Source organism: Hyperoodon ampullatus (genome assembly GCF_949752795.1).
Source record: "Hyperoodon ampullatus genome assembly, chromosome: 10".
NCBI lineage: Eukaryota > Metazoa > Chordata > Mammalia > Artiodactyla > Ziphiidae > Hyperoodon > Hyperoodon ampullatus.
This window is the reverse complement of record NC_136923.1, coordinates 20,062,885-20,083,353: the sequence shown is the minus strand read 5'-3', so window position 1 is coordinate 20,083,353 and position 20,469 is coordinate 20,062,885. Positions and strand designations below refer to the sequence as shown.

At 42.6% G+C, this 20,469-nt stretch overlaps 1 protein-coding gene across 7 annotated transcripts in view; it reads right to left on the bottom strand.

The window, feature by feature from the left end:
• FOXP1 (forkhead box P1) overlaps window positions 1-20,469 on the bottom strand; it is a gene marked incomplete at its 5' end in the record, with an annotated part of 227,711 nt that overhangs the window by 76,452 nt on the left and 130,790 nt on the right. For 3 of the 7 annotated variants that reach the window (XM_079713295.1, XM_079713294.1, XM_079713297.1), the window contains 4 exons: window positions 3,394-3,598; window positions 9,018-9,171; window positions 14,612-14,698; window positions 15,753-15,890. In XM_079713295.1, the coding sequence (XP_079569421.1) occupies window positions 3,394-3,598; window positions 9,018-9,171; window positions 14,612-14,698; window positions 15,753-15,890 (584 nt within the window). The remainder of the gene's footprint in view (window positions 1-3,393; window positions 3,599-9,017; window positions 9,172-14,611; window positions 14,699-15,752; window positions 15,891-20,469) is intronic. The other 4 variants (XM_079713296.1, XM_079713299.1, XM_079713298.1 and 1 more) reach the window with 3 other exon arrangements.

The following is a 20,469-nucleotide window of genomic DNA, read 5'->3' as shown; positions in this document are numbered from 1 at the left end:
AGCTCCTGCCTGTTCAGCTTCATTCCCACCACGCTTCTCTCAGGCCCCGACAACAGAGGTAGGTTTATCGCGCCAGTGAATACATACATATTATACGTATATATAATATACATATATATAAAATATATATATATATATATATATTATATATATATAAAATCAGCACAATAAACATTATTAAATTCTCGGGAGGAAATCAAAGCACGAAGCACAGTGCCAGTGCCGAATTCTAATGACGCAGAAGGTCCGTGACTGCACGGGGACAGGATCTTAACAAGCCTTGATGTGAGCGTTGGCAGCTGCCTCGCCAATCACACGGGCCGCTCCTCCCCTGACAGCGCTGAATATTGATACACGTCTCTACCCTGCGCAACGGGGAAGTGGGTTTCTACTGGCAATCTTTACCAAAGTGTTTTTTTTTTTTTCCCCTTCTCTTCACTCAAGGGTTTACCCTGAATGATTTAATTATAATTTTCCTTGTGTAAGACAAATTAAAGAGGAGAGTAGGAGTGTCGGGCCAAGCACGTGATTTATCTCCTGAACAGATTGCAGCTCACCAAACCCCAGAGCTGCTGCTGCGGCGGCTGCTCATGGGAGCCCGAAGGATGCAAGGGGGCGGGGGAGGTCTTCCACATGGCATGGAAACACGCGGCCCAGTCGTGATCGGCAGATGACTCGCAACTTGAAAACACACACCAAAACTCTCACGATATTACCGTGGTCCGATGAATTTTTCCATAGAGCACTCCCCCAAGTCCTTTCAGAAAGAATCCTTAAAGCTGGTAACCTAAGCTACAGCTCCAGGAGCACCGGGGGTGGGATGTGGTGGGGAATATTACGTAGAAATCAAGGGAGAGCTTCGAAAGAGATCCATTTCACAAATGCCCTTGGTGAGTAAGGGATGAAACTTCTCCAAGGGACTCCTGAGACAAATGACAACTCACTGTGTAAGTGAGAACATATTTCGATAGTGACAGCTTTTTTTTTTTTTAAACCATCTTCCACTATTTCAACAGTAATATCACACGAGATTTTAAAATAAACCCTCAGAGGGTAAAAACACTCATTATAAGTCCTTATATACAAAGCTGGCTAACTAATAATTGAATTTCTACTGATCAATTTTTTAAGTTTGTAAGTTTTTGACATAGCTTTAACCTAAGGTACTCATTTGCCAAATTTGCTACCTTCAGTTAAAATGTGCCGACTAGAATCTGTTTTAATCCAGCCATGCCTAGCAACCTCCCAGGTAATAGAAACTGAGCGGTCCAAGAGGTTAAGCACGTAGCATATAATTTCCTAGTTGCTTCTTCTTTGCATGAACAGTTGGAAAAGTCAGCCTGTTTTTCTATCCAGATTCAGGTTCAGTGGAATCTAAATGCTTTTCTGATCCTTATTCTAACGCTGGTAGGTAGTATAAATGAAGATTAAGCCCAACTTTTGTGCAGACACATAAGGACCATAAAATGAGAAATCCAACAAACTGATTCTCCTAGAATTAGACTGTCTCTGAGATCCATTTACTTTCGAATGCACCTTAAGACATGAAAAGGGCTATTCTTCTCCTATTCGCCTCCTTGCTAATCTACTACCTGACTCCAGATACATAACCTTTTAGAATGAAACTGAGCATGGTGCATCTAAACAGGGAGAGTTTTCTGTGTCACAGGAAATCTGTGCAGGCTCCACAATGGCTGACAAGATTACAACAAATACCTTAAGTGCATCAGTTGGCATTTTTCAGCGTATGGTCTCCTGCCCTGCCTATGGATAAAGATGTAATTCGATCCCTCTGCAGTAAATGGACAGCATCAACCTCAGGATACCAAAAGCAAGTAGAGCAAAGGACAACAGCCTAGAACCTTTTCTTCAAAAGCTATTTAAAGTCTAGTTTGTTTGTTTGTTTGTTTAATTACAAACGCACTCTAAGAGATTATAAAGCGAGAGCTAAGATTGGTCTCCAGACATATAAATCTATCCTCACCAGAAACAAAAGAAGCCACATTTGGTCCAATGGCTCCAAATTAATTCTTACTGCCCACCATTCTGTTTTTCAAGCTCTTCTAAACCAGTAAGTTATAAGCATCTTTTAGTCCTTCTGTGTCTGCCACAGAAACTCTAAAGTGATTTTAAAAGGACAGTTGCAAGTTTTGGCTAAAACATATATAATCTCATCTCTGGAAACCTCTCACGGTTTTTACACTGAAACGTGATACACACAAACATTCATATACTGTTTTCTGTGTTTACTAAGCTCTAAATGGATAAAATGTTGCTGGTATAAAGACACACATCTAATTAAATCAGTGGGCTTCTTAAGGTTCAATATTTCGAGAAATACAAGAAATTATACGTGTAACTGCTTAAGTGAAAAATAAAATTCAACATCTTTCACTGGGTCACTTTTATTAAAAAAACCAAAATAATCTGGTTTTCCTGATGGAAATGACACTTACTATCTATCACCTATTACTTTTGAGGTTTCTTTCCTTCTGTGGGTGGACACTCTGTGTATGAGATACACAGGAAACAGTTTAAAAACAGTAAACCGAAAAAAAGGTTTTATATATATTTTCTACTTTGGAAAAGCACTGAACAGTGGAACTAATAGTTCTGCATGCTAAGGTATAATAACATGGATTCACAGCTTCCTTTTCTTAGAGCTGTCTTCTCACATGATATATTTTGGATCTCCCAATCAACCTCAGCTTCAACTAACATCCAAGTGAAGCTCTGGGCAATTAAAAAATATAAAGTCTTAACTTCCAAACAGGAATACAGAAATTGAGTCGATGCTACCATATGTCCCATGAGCAGGAGAAAGTGGCTGTGTATGCTTGTGTGTGTATACACGTGGACCCCTTCCATCTCTCCATCCCTCAAACCTTCACTGACGGTTTCCAAAAAAAAGGCCAAGTACTTTGGGGACACGATGATGAAAAAGATGGGCTGCTCCCTGCCTTCAAGGAGGGCAGTGCAGAGTAGTATGCGTTCTACCTTTTCTCAAACCATGATCCAACGCAGCCTACAGCAGACAACGCTATTCCCTTAGAAGACGTTTAAAGCCAAGGAAATCAGCTTGTACGGAGCGGGCACTTGGCAGAAAGAGTTACCCGGAAGCCTGGAAATCCAACCCATCCAACGAGAGACCAAAAGACTCTGCCCGAGTTCCTAAGCTCAGGTTCGATCTACGTAAGTGCTAATTCCATGTTGAAAAGGTGACAAGAATTAGATGCTTCACACCCACACCATACTGAATACATTCTGAAGTAATTATACGCACACTCCAGTCACATGGATCCGATTAGAGATCACCGAGATATGGCGAGGCCCGGCCACCCACCCCTCCGCGTGAAAGACAGCTTTGGACACATCTCAGATGGGCGTTCCTACCTTTCCCTTTTGGGAGTGTGGACTGACAGCTGTCCGTTGGTAGAGGCGTGTGGGTTCATTATTAAGGAGGTCTTGGACGGTGCAGAGGAAGAGACACATGTCGTGGTCAGATCCAAACTGCTGTGATTGTTGCCCGTGGTTTCTTCCGTCGTATGAGCACTTGTCACTTCTTTCCAGAGCTGCTGCAGTTCTGTTGGAATCATGCCTGAAACAAACAAATTGGATAATTAAATCAATTAACAGCTAATTCCGTCCTCTTCAAACAGTAATTAAATCAGAGAGTCAGTAAACAAAGCCTAGTGTTGGGGGGAGCGGGTTTGGTGCGCTCAGCTTTTTTCCTTCCCTCTCAACTAAGGCAAATACGGTAGGAACGAACGTGTCCTCCCCCTGAAGTGCCCTCATCACACAGAAAAGACACCCGTGAAAAGGATTCAAAACACAACTACTTCTTGCAAAGACGGTGTGCCTCCATCCAAACGGTTGTTTCTAAATCACTGGGGGTGGGGGGCGAAACTGCAGATACATGTTACTGTAGTTTTAAACACAAAGAAGGGCTCCAAATACATTTGTTCAACTCTACTATTATGACAACACGAGCCACAAAATGAATAATGTTTGTGCTTAAGCCTTAAATGGTGACAAATAGCTCTGTTATTAAATACAGTTTTTATTAATCACTTTTAGACATAAATTATGAATTCGTATTGTCTTCCTGAAATGCTTTTCAACTTTTAACAGTCAAATTGATTATACTATGATTATTTCATTAACACACCTATCTTCCTCATTAATTTTGGTTTCTTGTACCACATGCTTAATTGATGGATGTGTCTACTGAAAAACTGTATAACTTTTTATACAAGTAACACTATTATTACTGTCATTTCTTGGATCCATGCTAATGAACCATTGCAGAATGAAATGAAAACGTGAAAGAAACTTGGAGCAGCAGAGTTCTCTTGTTTTTAAGGGGGTCAGAATGGACATGGGTCTTAGGCAGTTAAGTGTCAACTTGCTTTTTTTTCCCCCAGGAAGAGATACAATCAGGATGCCAATCTCACTATTGTGGGCCTGCAGCCTTTATTCTGGCGGCATGCCTCTACAGCCCAGGATTTCCAAACCCTACCACCTCAAGGCATATTCTAGTGCGTACACACAGAGAAGAAAAATATTCTGAATGGCAACTGACAAAAACAACAACCTAGGAGGACAGCCTGGAAGAAATCACAGGCCCTGGACATCACAAGGCAATGCCGCGTTAGAACTGGACGTCTGGATCACAGTTCATTGTTTCCATCAACTGGAACCCAGCTATCCTAGAAAGCCTGCCATTTTCTAACTATACAGCAGTAACCGAAACAGGCATGTTTCTGACCAAACCTAAGGTAGTGAATTTAAAAAGAAGACTGTGCGCGCATTACGTTCATTTGAAACACATAATAAAAAATGCCAAGGTCTAAATTTAATTTATTTTTGTCATTTAGAATACAATGGATAGATAATCATCTCAACGTGATCAGCCAAACATCTTTACTTTGCTAAACTGTTAAAGATTTTAATTATGCTAGCATTGGAGAGCACTGGTCTAATGAGGCGATGGACTCCAGAGAATCCGAGTGGTTAAGAACTGTGAAATGAGTCTGATAGGATTTTTTTATATTCACCGTGGATCGTTTGCATATCAAAGAGGAGTAAATTATTGCACAGCAGACCAATAACCTTCCCCGCCTTTCTGAGAGGAGCGTTAACAAAAACAGTTGGTCTCTCCTAACAGTTCTCCACGAAAATGTTCAAATGCTCGAGTCTCTGCAATTAATAAATATTACAAAGGAGGCTTCAAATGATACATTAAGTGGTCAGATATTCTTCGAACGCATCCTCGACAGCCAAGTCGGGTTTCTTCTTCCTTCATAAGAATCAAATGCCAATTATATTTTGATGGATTTTGTCCCAAATGAGCGTTTAGTTATTAGGCATATTCAATTATTACTTGTCCCCCTGAAATTAAACCTCGGAGGCAAATTAAACAAAGGGAAAGGTCACCACACAATCCCGTGTCCGGTTCTGCTGCATCTGGGCTATTATTTTCCAACACCTCGCGAGGTGACATGTGGGGTGTGTCTGTAGCTAACAGGCCACCGCTGATGTCTGCACACCAACAATTACCTGCGAAGATGGCTGACCCTCCGACCACTATTTATTCAACTGAAACAATAGTGAATAGGCTTGTCTGTGGATGGTAGCACATTGAGAGAAAGCCACACAAGTCAACACCCAGCTTTATTTTCTGGGGAGTAAATACACATGAAAAGAACAAGCCACCCATTTTTCAACTCAAACTAATTGATTTCTGGGTCAGGTGCATGGGAGGTCGGAAGAAGGAAGAACACACCACGGTTTCTAACAACGGTGTTAACACTTTCCCCTCGACAGAAGCAGAACTTTGAAGGTGTTTCAAGAGTAAGCTGTTTATCCAGCAAATAAAGACAAAGGGAAATGCCCCGTTACACTTGTTATGCCCACCGAGTACACTAATGCTACTCTCCTCTCCTTCTAGTCCAATAGGCTGGCAAATCAGTTCCCTCGCCCAGAAGGAGAAACGGTAAATAAACCAGGAACTCACTGACTGACAACGAGGCATCCTTCTGGGTCAAATTTCCACGTGATAATAACGGTGAAGGACCACTGGCATCAGAGTCACAGAAAGGCAGTCAAATTGGTCTCCTCCATCAATGCTACACCTTGTTAGTGATGTTAAACTGTTCGTTCAATGAATACTATCTACCAAAGGATGCTGTTATTTGACAGCCGAGATCTCATGATAGAATTGTGACAGATAAAAGGTAAGCTAGTCACTCATCAGACTAAATGGACATCAAATATCCAGAGAGCATGCATTTCTTCCAAAAAATGGTAGATAGGAACAATAGTACCAAGTTAAACAAATCCATTCACAGGTACGTCAGCAGGCATGTAATTTTCTCCCAGCTACAGTTTACATTTTAAAGGATTAAAAAGTCAGAATGATACTAAAAGTATATTTCTTTATGGGATTACAGGTGCCGAGGAAGATGAGATGATTAAAGACACCAAGGGAAAAACAGACATGCTAATAATGTAAAACAGAGCGAAGGCCCTACAACAGCCCTAACAACACCCCCCCCAAAAAAAGTCCTTCTGTTTCATAACCTAAAACCTCCGGGGGTGGGGGGTGGGAAGAGCCTTCAAAATATTACTCCCTGTTTCTTCATATACTTTGATACTTACATGCATGTTTAAGGCAACTCAGCCAAGACCGTACAGGTATGTAAAAGAACCATGATGATTATATCCTGAAGTGGGGCATCACCAGCATTTTTAACACATAAACCCTGTGCCTTGCTACATTTCTTTTTCCAGGACAACTGGCCCCTTCATTAGAAAAGAAAATGCAGACACGGGTTTAAAAAATGTATGTTGCGGGGACAGTTGACAGATTACCGTTCACGGAACTCAATTTTACAACCCCAGGTATCACTGGCTCCAAGACAGAGCTGATCAACCTTTTTTTGTCCTTGTACCTCCATACCCAGGTGTCCACGTTCAAGCAAGCAGAAAGCTGATTTAAACCTCATAATGACATCAGTTTTAAGCCATCATCTCTCTGATAAAAAACAAAACAAAACTGTGTTGTAGTCCAGCATGACTGAATTCTCCAGCCACTCTGGGCGACGGGTTAGGGGAGACGAAACCAACCTCCTGATTCCAAGAGAGATGGCAATGACACTGCTGGTTCACTTCACTGGGAGAAATATCTGTATTTGCGTTTATGCATCCTGGGCGCACACAAAGGCACCACCTTAGACTGTAAATATGCGTCGTCTTCATGTCACGGGGGCTAAGAGTCAGAGCAGACTGCTAAGCATATCAATCAATGCCATGACTAGTAAATTACCTACCGGTGTCTCTGATATGTTACTGCAGAGATTACACTTCATGCATCACCACATTCATTTCTTTCACATTACACATGAGCTTGTCTTGTCACTGCCCAATTGCCCTCTTTTGGACAGCTTAACTGATGTACTATAACAATGAACCTTAGTGCACAAACTTAATAGTACAGGAGCAGTGGGAAAAGATGAGCGAGGTGGAAGCCGAGTCCAGTGGGTGTGTCAGCCCAGCCCGTGATGTTGCCAACAATAAACCCAAAGATGTAATTAACGCACGTTATAACATTTCGCAAGCACAGAAATGCATTAGCCCATGTGTGCTCCCCCGCCCCCACCCCCACCCCACCCGGCACTGCTCAGTTACCAAATCTTCTATTTTGACAGCAACGGAGATGCTGATTATACATTGCGCGGATGAGCAGTAATGGCAGAAGGGGGAGGGGAGGCAAGAGGGAAGTTAAAGGAGGAAAAAGCCCTGGTCCCAACACTCCAAACATAAACAAAACCCAAAGAACCCCAGGAGGGACAGAAGTTGGGTGTGGTTGACTCAGGAGAATCAAGATTCCACGCACACATGCCTCACCGGCTCCACTTGACACCAAAAGTTACCGAACACATGGCCGTGCCTTCAGCACCATGAGGGGAGAAAGACGTTCCATATTCTGAACCTTTTCATAAGGAAACTGAATCCAAGATACCAAAGGCTTCAGCTACCAGCCTTGAAGGCACATATACACATACATCCGAGTCCACCATGGGCCTTGAGGAGGTAAGTGAAATCTACCACACCCCATATGGGATGGAGGAATTGTATTTCAAAACACGGCATGACTCTTCTTTCCTTCCTGCCTTTCCTTCTCGCTGGTTCTGAATAATCCATTTGTGTATCACGTTACACACATGAAAGTTAGAGTTGCTTAAACCCAGAGGATGTCCTAAAAACAGCTAGAGTACTCATTTGTTTCTGACGTCCAACACCCATTGGAAGAACACGTCAATGGCTCTTCCAAAGAAATGTTTAAATCCATGAAATCTTGTTTCCTTTTCAAAGGGCTCCGGTTTTCGAAAGAGAGCTGGAGATGGACAGGCTGCCTGTTCTGACGGGTACAGAACCAACTGGCTCAGAAACCAACAGTCAGGTGAATACACAAAGAAAGAAAAGGGAGAACCCAACAGAAAACAACCTTGGCTTTTGTAACAGCAAGAGATGAATCATAATCGTTTACAGAAAAAGAAACCTGAGTTTCTCCCTAGATATTAAAAAGTGGCATTTCTAAAGCATTACTACGATTTAACACAGAGCAAGTTACAGGATGTACAACACATCTTAAAATGACTAACAGAAGCCTTCAAGAAAATGCATCTGTGATTCCAAACTGAAAACGCGAGAAGATCTGATTAAAATGCTGCCTCAGTCAGAGCAGCACTGCCTTCTCTTACTCTCAGAACGTGCAGCATTCTGATCCTGCTAAGCCTCCAGATCACCCTAGGTCTTCCTTTTGGCACTGATGAGCACTCTGGCTTCTGGAAAGGTCCATCACTGTTACCTGATCCGGCTCTGCCTCTGACTGTGTATCGGCGTGTTTGAAACGGACAATCTCCTTCACCATGAGCTGGAAGAAGACGACCCCACCCCCTCCTCTGCCCCAGAGTCTCGAGAGAGCGGCGCCTTCTGTAACCATCGACGCTTACCTTGAGCAAGGGGTTGGAGGGGAAGGGCAGGCTGCCCCGGCTGGATCGTTAGAAGGCCTTGGCGCTGCAAAGACAGAAGGTGTTGCTGCTGTAGCTGCTGCATCTGTAAAAGTTGCTGCTGGAAAGCCAACTGCTGGGTAGCCACCTGCTGTTGCTGGAAGAAATCAGGAAGAAAAAAAAAAAAAAATGAGATGGCCACTGCTGGGGGAAGGTGAAACGTATGGACATTTCCAAACACACTGTCATCAGCCAGGACTGAGAGAGCTCACTAAAGTTTCGTGGGGGGGCTCGGGGTCAAGGCTGCTTTCAAAGAGACAGAACACATCACCTCCGAAGAGAAGCGACAGGCTGGGCGTGGGCCCTCTCTGCTGCCGGCTCCCATAGGAAAATAATTTGACAATCAAGGCGGCTTTTCCTATGGTTTGAAAGGCCTGAGTTCTTCTAGCCAAGAGGTAGACTTCTAGACTCTGAAATTTTAACGTAGGCACAGGAGCAGCAGGCAGGCCGTATACCACTCCAGGTCTGGAGGGATTTGAACCCTGAACCTCGGAGGTGTGAAGGGACAAGTTGCCTCCATCCCGCCTGCTCCGGGGAGAAGCTTTTAACTACTCTGTTTATCACTTCTGACATAAATAAATGAGAAAAAATCAGACCTTTGAAGAAGAAAAACTTCATCTAATATTGTTAATTAGCCATGACAAACGATGAAATAACATTGTAAATCTTTCATAGAAACAGCCACTAGATTTTAATTACACACATTCATAATTTAGCAAACAACATCGTACTCGGCTGTTGAGTGTTTAAATATGAAGGACACTTTAAGCTTCGGATGCCTTCGCTTGGCTGGAGTTTCAGAAACCCCGAGGTCGGCTTGCTGGTCCTGCTTCCCCGCCCGCTTTGTTCTTGCAAAGAAGGGGCTTTGCGAAATGATAAATATCTTTCCGTTGATTGGACAATGACAGGAGGAAAACTTTTGTTGTGTAAAACATCAATACATCATTCCTGTGTTTAGCAGGTCTTGCTCCAGCCAAAAAAATTAATGTAGATTTCCTCAGTAATTATCTGAGTGATAGAAAGATAATACAGTGCAGTATTACAATAAATAGAAGGAAATTATCTAATATCCTTAATCTGCTAGGAATCAAATCGAGGTGGAGGTCTTAGCCACATTATGGCTAACAATTATGAAAGGAAAATTAACCCTTCTTTGGGAAGGGAGTTCTGGAGCCAGGAAAAGAAAAAAAGAAAGAAAAAGGTTCTTTAAGAAAAGAACAAGATACGTTTTCCTAATTCTGAGTATTATTCAAAGCATCAGAGACGTTCACAACCAAGAGGACAATACAACTCTGTCACAGAGCTTCTCATAACTACACTTTACAAACAACTGCATTCACTTAACCTAACACATGACCTTGATCTGATACATCCATAAAATGGTATATATATCAAGACCTTCTGATGTAAAGTTCAAAGGAGGAGAAAAATGGTGGTTTCCTTTTGGTCTCCATGTAGTTTATTTTACAGTAAAAACCATCATTCTCATATTAGCAACCAATTTCAGGCTTACTACCGTGCCACTGAGAAAGTTAATTGCATTTCACTCCAAAAAAACAAATTCTATACCACTAACAACAAAACCTTAAATAAATTTAAATGAAAAGCCAGTGTTTTCATTTGAAGAACAGCATGCATAAAATGACCCCAATTGTTTTCACCCCTTCCCAAGTTATCACATTAATGTAAGAGCCAATGATAGTGATATCCATGTCAAAATGACTTTTTCACTTCTTCAACAGATATTAATTCACAACGTTTAAAAAAATGGGTGAGGGAAGGAAGAGAAGAAAAACAACATTGATACAACAAAAGATCAGGGAATTAGCTCTTGTTGAAGGAGAAAATCATGGGGCAGGGAGGGTGCTGGAATTTGGGGAGAGTGTTTCCCATCTTACTGTAAATGAAATGTTTAGAAATTGTGTATTTATATTAAATGACTGATGGCTCTTCTGTTGTCTCTGTGGCCATCCCTAGGAAAAGCTCATGAGAGCTGTCCGCGTTTGAAAAGTCAGGATATAAAAGTATACAAGGCCCATTGTCCAAAGAAAGAATTTAAAAGCAACACTGGTTGCCAAACTGTGCTCCCCACCCAGTTACCAAACACAGGATACGAGCCCGTTTGTTTACTTCTCACAATTGAATGCATACAAAAAAGGTCTCCGTGCAGTCCCCTGGACAGGTCAGTAGTCGGTGTTAAAATGCTAAAATGCCCTGATAAACCTTGCATTTCGAATCCCCTCCCTGGCGCTGCAGTCAAAGGTCTGTTTTCCTTTCTTCGGCTCCTGCCTACTGCCTAACATAAACTGTCATAACTGCCCAGGACAAACGGCCCTTTTAAAACAATCAACTTAGCCTACCTCACCCACACAGGATGGGATCTTTTTTTGTGGCTCGACTTAAAATCAATTCCGCCTTCTCTTTTCCACACCCGCCCCGTTAAACAGACGTGAGCCGTCACCTAAATCCTAGCTGTACTGGGGCTACAGGGCACCCATCTATCTCCCAAGGAAGGTCTTAGGTCTAAACTCAACGTGGGGCCTGACTTTCTCAAGGAAACATCTCAAGGCAACTTTAGGGAAAAAAAAAAAAAAAAAAAAAAAAAAGAGAGACTAAAATAAAGTACGTTGTTCTGGCCCAGGATCAAGTGTCTTACTGCAGAGGCGATCAAAAGAGGGGAAAGGGCGGGGGAGGGGGAGGGCTGACGATTCAAAATTATGAGCCACTAATGACTGGGGATTCAGTAAATTAATATACTTGTTCCATCTGTCAAGATCCGAGTTCAAACCTTGTAAAAATCCGAACCACCAGTCCACATCATGAAATCGCTACCATGTGACTCTATTTCATGGTAGCACAAAAGGCCCACCACCTGCATGGTAATTTCAGGAGGCTCCCCCCTTACCTTCGGGAAGGAGGGCCCTCCTCATCATGGTTACAACAGGTCTCCGCCACATCCAGCGGCACTGTGAACACACCGCTAGAATCCAAGGAGACATGCCCGCGGGTCTCGGTCTACCCACCCTTCAGGATGCGAAGGCAACATCATCTTTGCCTTTCGAAACGGATGGCAAAGGGTGACCACAACAAACGCAGTGTCCTGGAGATGCCAAATGCCACTACAGTGTAACCACCTTCCGCTGGTTCAGATACAAAGTATTCCCCTTTCTCCCCGAAACTCCCTTCCCACATTCTGACACCACCATCGTCTTTGTGCGCCCGAGATGCCCCCTTTCTGACAGCAGCAATTTGGGAGAGTTAACTTTTATCCTCCCTTCTGCTGTGTAACTTTCGGCTTCATATTTCTTTATGTGCCCTCTGAGCTCATCTGAACTTTCATGTTCTCCCAGCATGCAGACGTGCATTCCAAACTATGTCTAACAGACCAAATAAGAGGTTAATAAGAAGTGGCAACAGAAAGGAAAAACACAATCCCTGGTAACTGATAAGAATGACAGTGCGGCCCTTTTTTGTTTGTCTTCAAATATAGAGTTAAAGATCTTTAAAAAACTAAATTTTGATGCCTTTGAAAAGAAAGAAGCACAAAATAACAACAGGGGGTTATTGCCTGTGAGCCACAGGGGAGAAACTCCATAATTCTTATTCTCCCTTTTGAAGGCTGTTAGAAATCTGATTCAAAAAAGCAACAGCAGAAGGGGAAACCTCTTGAGGCTGTAACCATTTCCTGTGATCATGCATAATGTGCTTCAAAAGTGGGTTTTTACCAATTCTGTTGATCAATTGCACCTCCTTCATATCCCTTCTTTTTTCTGCTGTGTTTACATCTGATGTGACTCAGTGACGAGCACTGTCTGAGACTGTGAAACAGGCCTGTCATGTTGATTTATGGGCGCATCAAACCACAACTTGTCCAAACTGAAGCTCGCAGTTCATTAATTAGAGAGTTGTGACTTTGAAGTCAGCTTTCAGACTGTGGTTTTTAACATTTGGCTTAATTTATATGCTCTTGAATGTGGATCTCTAAGGAAAAAAACTGAAATTCCCTTCTTGTCTTTGAACTTCTTTTGACCGCACAATAATCATTTCTTTGTCCAGAGTGATGCCTGCAATCCCAGAGTCATTAACGCGCATTGAACTGCCACTGATGAGTAAGCCCTACTGAATTAGAAAAACAGCCAGCAAAACAAAGCTGAGAGCCTTCTGCACAGTGATATCTCACAATTACATGCCTTCCCTCCCTGTGCCATTTCCATTTTAATTACTGTTAGTCCTTTAGATTTACATTTTAGACACTTTTTAATCTGTTCCCTTTTTTATTATAGCAGCACCCGGTAGCGCGCCACCGTACTTAAGGTTGTGTCAGCAGTTTCATTAAAACGCCTCCTCCCCGTCACCCCCAAACTGCCCCTACTCCGCAGGGGTTTCCACCCAGGCTGCTAAACAGGACTCCAGGATGACAACTTGGCAGGGCGCGGAAAATGTACCCAATGTGTGCAGAGGGAGGAGACGGCAAAGTGAGAACGGCTGGCTCCTTCCCAGGATGTAAAACGAGCGCTTCCCGGCACCTGAGCTCAGCATCCGGGCTCCTGCGAGGGACAGGGGTGGGGGTGGAGGGGTCACCTGGTGGGACTCCCTGTGAACTAAAGCAAGTGGCTGCCTCCTCTGGGTCAGCACAGAGGCTGTTCATTGGGATTCGGACCTGTTTATCAAACTCTGAATTGTCATTCCAAGGAGAACACTCAAATGGAAAGAATTTCAGTCCACCGTGAAAACACGAGGAGATAAGTTCCATCGGATAACTTTGGAATGGGCAGAAAGATGTCACGATAAGGCACACATGCCCAGAGATACTCCCCCATCTGATTGAGCCCCAGCCACATGGAACTGCGTAGAAGGTGGGACAGAAACCCTCCCTGGGAAGGCCTTCCCTTTTATGGAATGAATCCTGTCACCTAACTGGGTGGCGGGCACATGTGATCACCACGGGCACTTACAACGTACTGTGCATGTAGAAGCTATTGTGATACAATGAGTTCTTCTCAGGAAAACACAAACAATCCAAGCCTGCCTTTAGCAGTTACGATCCGTGCAACTTGCAGGAAGAAGTTCAACAGAGATCGGGGTGTTCTGAATCTTGCTCTAACTTTTGGGGTAAGAGATTCTTCTTCCAAAGGCAAAGGCCATCACCACATACTCAAGCTCTCTGAGCTGGGAAGGGGGGAAACCAAGTGTGCGACCAAGTATACTTTTACTGAGTGCACCTCACCTCTCCCAGGTAGATCCTGGACCTCAGTGGTACCAGTTTGCAAAAGCAGCCCTAAAGTTTCTGCCACGATCCCTCTTCCCAGTGCCCACATGAGGTACACCTGGGGTGGTGTTATAAAATATGTGGCAGCCGGCAAATGGAACCCAGAAAAATCTGCAAGAAAACAGGACAATAACTCTCGGTCTGAAGGCTGAGAACCGATACAGTCAGCTCAGTTGTGCAATCATTTAAAAGATGAATGACAGTTTAATAGCCACGAGATAGTCCTCTGGGATCTGCGGTTTGAAAGTAAAATATGTATTGTCGGTACCTCTTTAGGCTGTTTTCCAGCATGTTGTTGTAAAAGTTGAAGCTGCAACTGTTCCTGTTGTTTTTTATAAAACTCTTGAAGCTGCTGCTACAAAGGAAAGAGAGGACGGTAAGTAACAGAGAGTAGCGCCAAGCCACTGTCCCTTTCGGTGCCATATACAAGCTGTGATTTGAAAAATAGCACCCTTTTATCTGTAATGGCCTGACCTTTAGTTTGAAACCCGACAATAAATTTCAGCGCACGCTGACTCTTCTTGGCATTATTGTTTGAAAAGTAATCTCCAAAATGAACTGATGAAAACCATACCATTTTCTACACAAACTAATTAAAAGAAGGCAAGGGATGACCTTTGATTGTACAACAAAGCCAGAGCGCCCTTGCGGAGGGAGTCTGGTGCATCTCTACTGCAAATCGCGTATGTGCTTGCTAAGTGATAGGCTTGGGCGGTGTTGGGGACCTGTGTTCAGTGTCTACGTCAGCTGCGTGGGTAGCTTCCTCTGCGTCCTGTCCCCACGGCCTCACCCCAGCAGCTCCCATTCCTATGGTCCTGAGTCTCCTCTATTTGGTTCAGGTGTCCATCAAGTCCGACGATGAGGCCCCCATGGCACAATGGCAGCTGGAAGTTCACTTCAGCATCGGCAAACACGAAAGAGGTAAAATCAACTCTACACCTGACAATTAACCAACTCCAAGACGTTTCTTGATGTTTAAAAGAAAAATTCTGTAAGCTTCTGAGTTGAAATGGGGACTTCAAGAGCTGTCACATTTAAACCTGCTCCGGACGTGCTCCCTATTTTGCTTTGATTCACACCATTTAGAAGCCTCTGGCTTTCCAAATAAAAGAGCGCAAAGCCCCCTAAGCCTAAAAGATCTTACTTCTACCAAGTCCAATTACAGCCTTAATCTCAGTCCATTGGGTACTCTCCAGGTCCAAACCCTCGTGGCTTTGGCAGGGTCCCTCTCTTTCAGGGATGCTAATGCGACTGATCACCCAGGGACCCATGTTGCGTCCTGCCCCACCCTCCCTGCTCTGCTTACGCTTCTTCCACGGGCAAAGGAGCTGCTCAGGTGAGGGGAATCCTGAGTGGAGGGCCAGGCCCCAGGGGCCATGGGAGGCTGGGGGAGGAGGAAGGACCATTACCTGCTGAAGCATGAGGGCCTGCTGCTGCTGGAGGAGAACCTGGAGCTGCTGAGGGCTCAGCACTTGTTGCTGGAGGATCTGCTGCATTTGCTGGGGAGTGATAACTTGAGGTGTCATCATAGCCACTGACACGGGAACCTAGAACGTTAACGAAGGATCAATAGGAAGCCAGGAAATTGCACGCCCGCAGCACTCAGCCTTCCGGGTCCAGGGACTGACCGGCATCAGCCTGCTTCCAGGACTGACCAATTTCCCATGTGCGGGGCATCTATCCAGAGGGGATGCAGCCACAAACCCTATTTAATCTATCAGGCGCACTGATTTTAAATAAAGAAAAATAAAAGAAAACCCTGTAGCCGCTGACAAGTGTTCCCGATAGTCTGGTAAACGAACAAGGAGTAAAGGCCTAATAAATGCTACCTGGAGTTAGGTTAGTATGATCTCAGTCTCTTAATAAGAATGAGTCTTTGGTCATAGTGAGATGTAGCACGTTAACGCCAATGTGAATTTTGTTTTAGGGAAGAAGGCAAACAGGAACCGGTATTTTCCCGGCTGGAGCTAATATGATCCCCTTCCTCTGTGGACAGTGATTTTAAGAACAATCAATGAACGCTGAGTCTTGTGGACAGCTGAACCCTGAAGGCACCTTCCGAACTTCAACACAGACCCTTCCTCTGATGCCTTTTAGCCTTCCTTATTCACCCAGCACACAGATGTCTCAATTCTTTCATATTATGTGCGATACTATTAAAAGCCGCTTTCCATGACATTTCAGTGACAAACAGCTACAGTGATGAACTTGATAGCATTTCATATTTGCAACTGTTAACACGTTTCTGCACGGGCATCTCTGCAAGGAACCTGCATGCTGTATCTGAAAGGATGATGTCTTGTTCAGATAAAACACTGACATTAAAATGACAGGCTGTCTTGGCCAAGGTTACACAAATTGTATTCAAGCGGATACCTAATGACAATGCTATGAATTCTGCAAGCTTTCTAGAATGTAATTTAGCTATTCAAAATAATCACTGCACTTGTGTTTAATTTGCAGACTACACGAGAACCATTTTGTCAGGCCCCGTAATACAAGAAGACTATTTCATGAAAAATTAACCCCCCCCACCAAATAAAAAGATAAGGGGGAAAAAAAAAAACAATGAAAGAAAAGACAAAACCTGTATGTCTTCTAACAGTAATATTTAACCACCTTACTTTTCTTTGGTTTCTAATCAAACATGTGACAGCAAGAAGCGAGAAGCAGTAAAGGATATACTTTGGTAAAAAGGATCTGCTGTCATCTCATGTATTACAATAAAAGGTAATAACATGTTTTGCACTTTGCCTGTGTGCCACTTAAAAAAAAAAATCCAGCAGACAATAGCTGATTAGAAGATAAAAGAATTTAAAAATCTTTCAGGGGAGCACTAAGCAAAAGGGAGAAATGCAGTATTAATTTTATGTAACATAATGTCTTAATATGCAGTTTATCTTGACTTTTTCACATGATTTGGCCTGTCATTTGCATAGCGAGCTCTCATTCCTAATTTCACAGTCATTATGCACTGATGTCCCAATTTCTCAGCATCACTAATTTTGATGAACTAAAAAAGGTTCCTGAAGGTCAGATTCACGTACAGTGAACAGCCTCCACCGTTGTTGTGGGCATGTTTTGTGTGGGGGGATGTTTATGCACAAGTTTCACATTGTTTGGAAAACGCTAGCTGGAACATTTGAAAATTTTCATTAACCCCAGTCTGGAAGGTCATCAATGAATTCTTCCTATTGCAGTGGCCTTTTAAGCATAGATGTAGATACACTGTAATTTTAAACAGATGGGCATGTCTGAATATTTTTATATGCAAACAGGGACAGACGTATATGAGTGGATAAATTATCCTTTTAAAAAGATACTTCGCAGCACGAAATATCACCAATGATTAGAACAGTGAACTTGCATTTAATCTAGGACAAACACCAAGAAGACATTATCAAAACATCTAACCACCTAGAAATTCATTCCAATTAGTCGACTCTGTCTTCATACAGCAGAAACTTTTTGAATTTTTCAATCTGTATTGGGTGCCAATCTCTATCTTTTGAGCTGCGAAAGCCAACGTATCACAATAGAAGTTTACTTTTCCTTGAGAGTTGCATCATCATACAGGGAGGTTTGATTAAGCAAACAAAAGAACCATGTTTAAGGTTTCTTTTTTCCCCTGCGTTTCTTGGATGATGTACAATATAAATATTCTTGAGCCAAATTTCTGATGGTGATGAACAGGAAAACAGACAGGAACAGGGTGGTGTTAAGATCTAAGCTGGTGATGAACGTGAAATTAACAGTGTTACAACAGAAACCATCATAGAAACAATCTCTTGCTCATAATGTTTAAAAGGACTATGGACAGCCTATGCAAGAGAAGGGCACCAGAGAACTTTTGGGGTGATGGAAATGCCATCTGTCTTGGTTGGGGTGGTGGTCACAGAGGGTGGATACAATTGCCAAAATTCTTCCATCTGTATACTTAAAACAAATGCATTTTATATAGGTAAATTATGCTTCAATAAAACAGATCTAAAAAGTTTTAAAAAAAGGACTTACATACACAGATAATTTTTAAACCCTCATCTACAGTCAACAGTTTAAATCTCCTTTTCCCATGGTTATTTATTCCATTTTTGTCATCATGTTACAGAACAGTAAAATGAACTTGAGTCTCCTCTCCTTTTTCCCTTTGGACATCTCGACGGAGGTGGTGACAAGTAATCAAATGCTTAAAGCAGCAGCAGGCACAGCCAAAGGAGGGAAAGGGGCGAGAAGCCTGAGTAATCCTCCAGCCTGGTGACCGGTCTCTGAATAATCAGGAGTGGGCTATTAGATCCTGATGGCCTTAACTTTGCTTTTACTGTCTGAAACCACATTTTCACACAAGTTAGCTCGGAGCTTCCAAAGTGGGCTCGAGCTTCATTTATAAACATAATAAAACTGAGATCTTCCCAGAGTTTCTCCTCCAACGTGTCATGAAAATCAGTTAAGGAAAGCTTTCACAAACATAGCCAAATGAACCAGAAACCACTGTGGGGTGGAAAAAGGAAAAGGAAAAAAAAAAAAAAATCTGAGCACAGTGTGAGGCTTTAAATAGTTAAGAATTATAGCCTACATAGCCACTGCCTTAGCTCTCGACGTCTAACTTTTTCATGTAGCTAGTCCTTACTAATACTGGGAATCAAAGGGCATGCAGTACCAGCGAGAGGCTATTATAGCCCACACTTTATTGCCCATTACTACTGAGGTCATTAGCGGCAAGAGTGATTGAACTGGTCTTAACCTATTGATCACCGTAACTACTATCATTTAATCCTGTGTTGAATGTCTGGAAAGCAGCTAAAGGCACACAAGAGAGAGTGCTTCAGCATTGAGAAATATGGCCAAGGCTTCGAAATTACACTTTGATTCATAAAAATCTAGCCAGTGGTTTAAATCAATAGTATTTAAAACAGTCATGTGAGTTTTTAACTACAGCGCTCTAGTATTTATGAGCCCCTCTTTCAGAGTATTCAGTCGAAACTAAACTCCCCCCCGCCAATTCCATGCACCTACTTTACACTCCTTTAGATAAAACCCATTAATTTCTGAGGTTTTGTGTGGTACGGGGCTCATGCCTTAACTAGGAGTTCAAGCTAATGCTCGATTTCTTCCTCAAATGACAATTTAAATATAATGCAAAAAAAAAAAAAAAAAAGACCTGTATCCCTGATACTGTAACTACCTTAACTGTTTGAGTATATAGAAATGAGTACGTTTTATGAGTTAACAATGAATCATAGAAGGCAATTTATGAAGAACGGGAATGATTCTGTCTAGCTGCCTTCAGGGATCAGAAATTCAAATTAAACTTCTGGCAGACATTTAAAGAATGCTAGCATACAAAACTGAATTTAAAAACACACACACACACACACACACACACACACACACAGAGTTAACACTCTTTAGTTGAGTTTCAAGGGGAAGTCATGAATTAAAAAAAAAAATTGGTTGATACACTGCTGACTGATACCAGTTGGGTGTGGCCCACCCCAGGTGCACACAAACCTGTGAACATGGCAGCCGGACAGCTGTGCTGGGGCCATCGGGACACGGCTGCTGGTGTGGGCCTGCTGCTACCTTCCTACCAGCCACTGGGGAGACGTCCTCTGCACCAATACGTGCTGTGAAAAGCCCATCCACTGCTGTGTAAATTCTGCCTGATACAGTTTTCTTTTACTTCCAAATGGCTTTATATCATCTGAACGCTAGAACAGTATTAAAATAATACGGCTTATTTTTCTCCTCCATCCTCAATAGGGAGAGGTAGGTAAGGGGAAGGGGAAGAAAAAAATCTAAAAAGCAAACAAACAAATAAAAACACCCATAGAAACAATACTTATTTCTAATCTAGGACACAATTGGAGGAATTGGGTGGGAGGGGAGATGACACAATATAAATACTGAAAATAACATGTTATCCTTTCTTTTTCTTTCTCTTTAGTTTACACTCACGATAACTCCAAGGACGTGCTGCCAGGTATAAATACACATAGATTTTTGGACCTCAGCATTTCTCATAATTGCTATGTGTACAAATAATGCAAATGAGAAGATAAAAACATTTTAAATACTGCTGTATTTCCATTTCTCTGGATTAAGAATTTAGAAACTAGTTTTCATCTC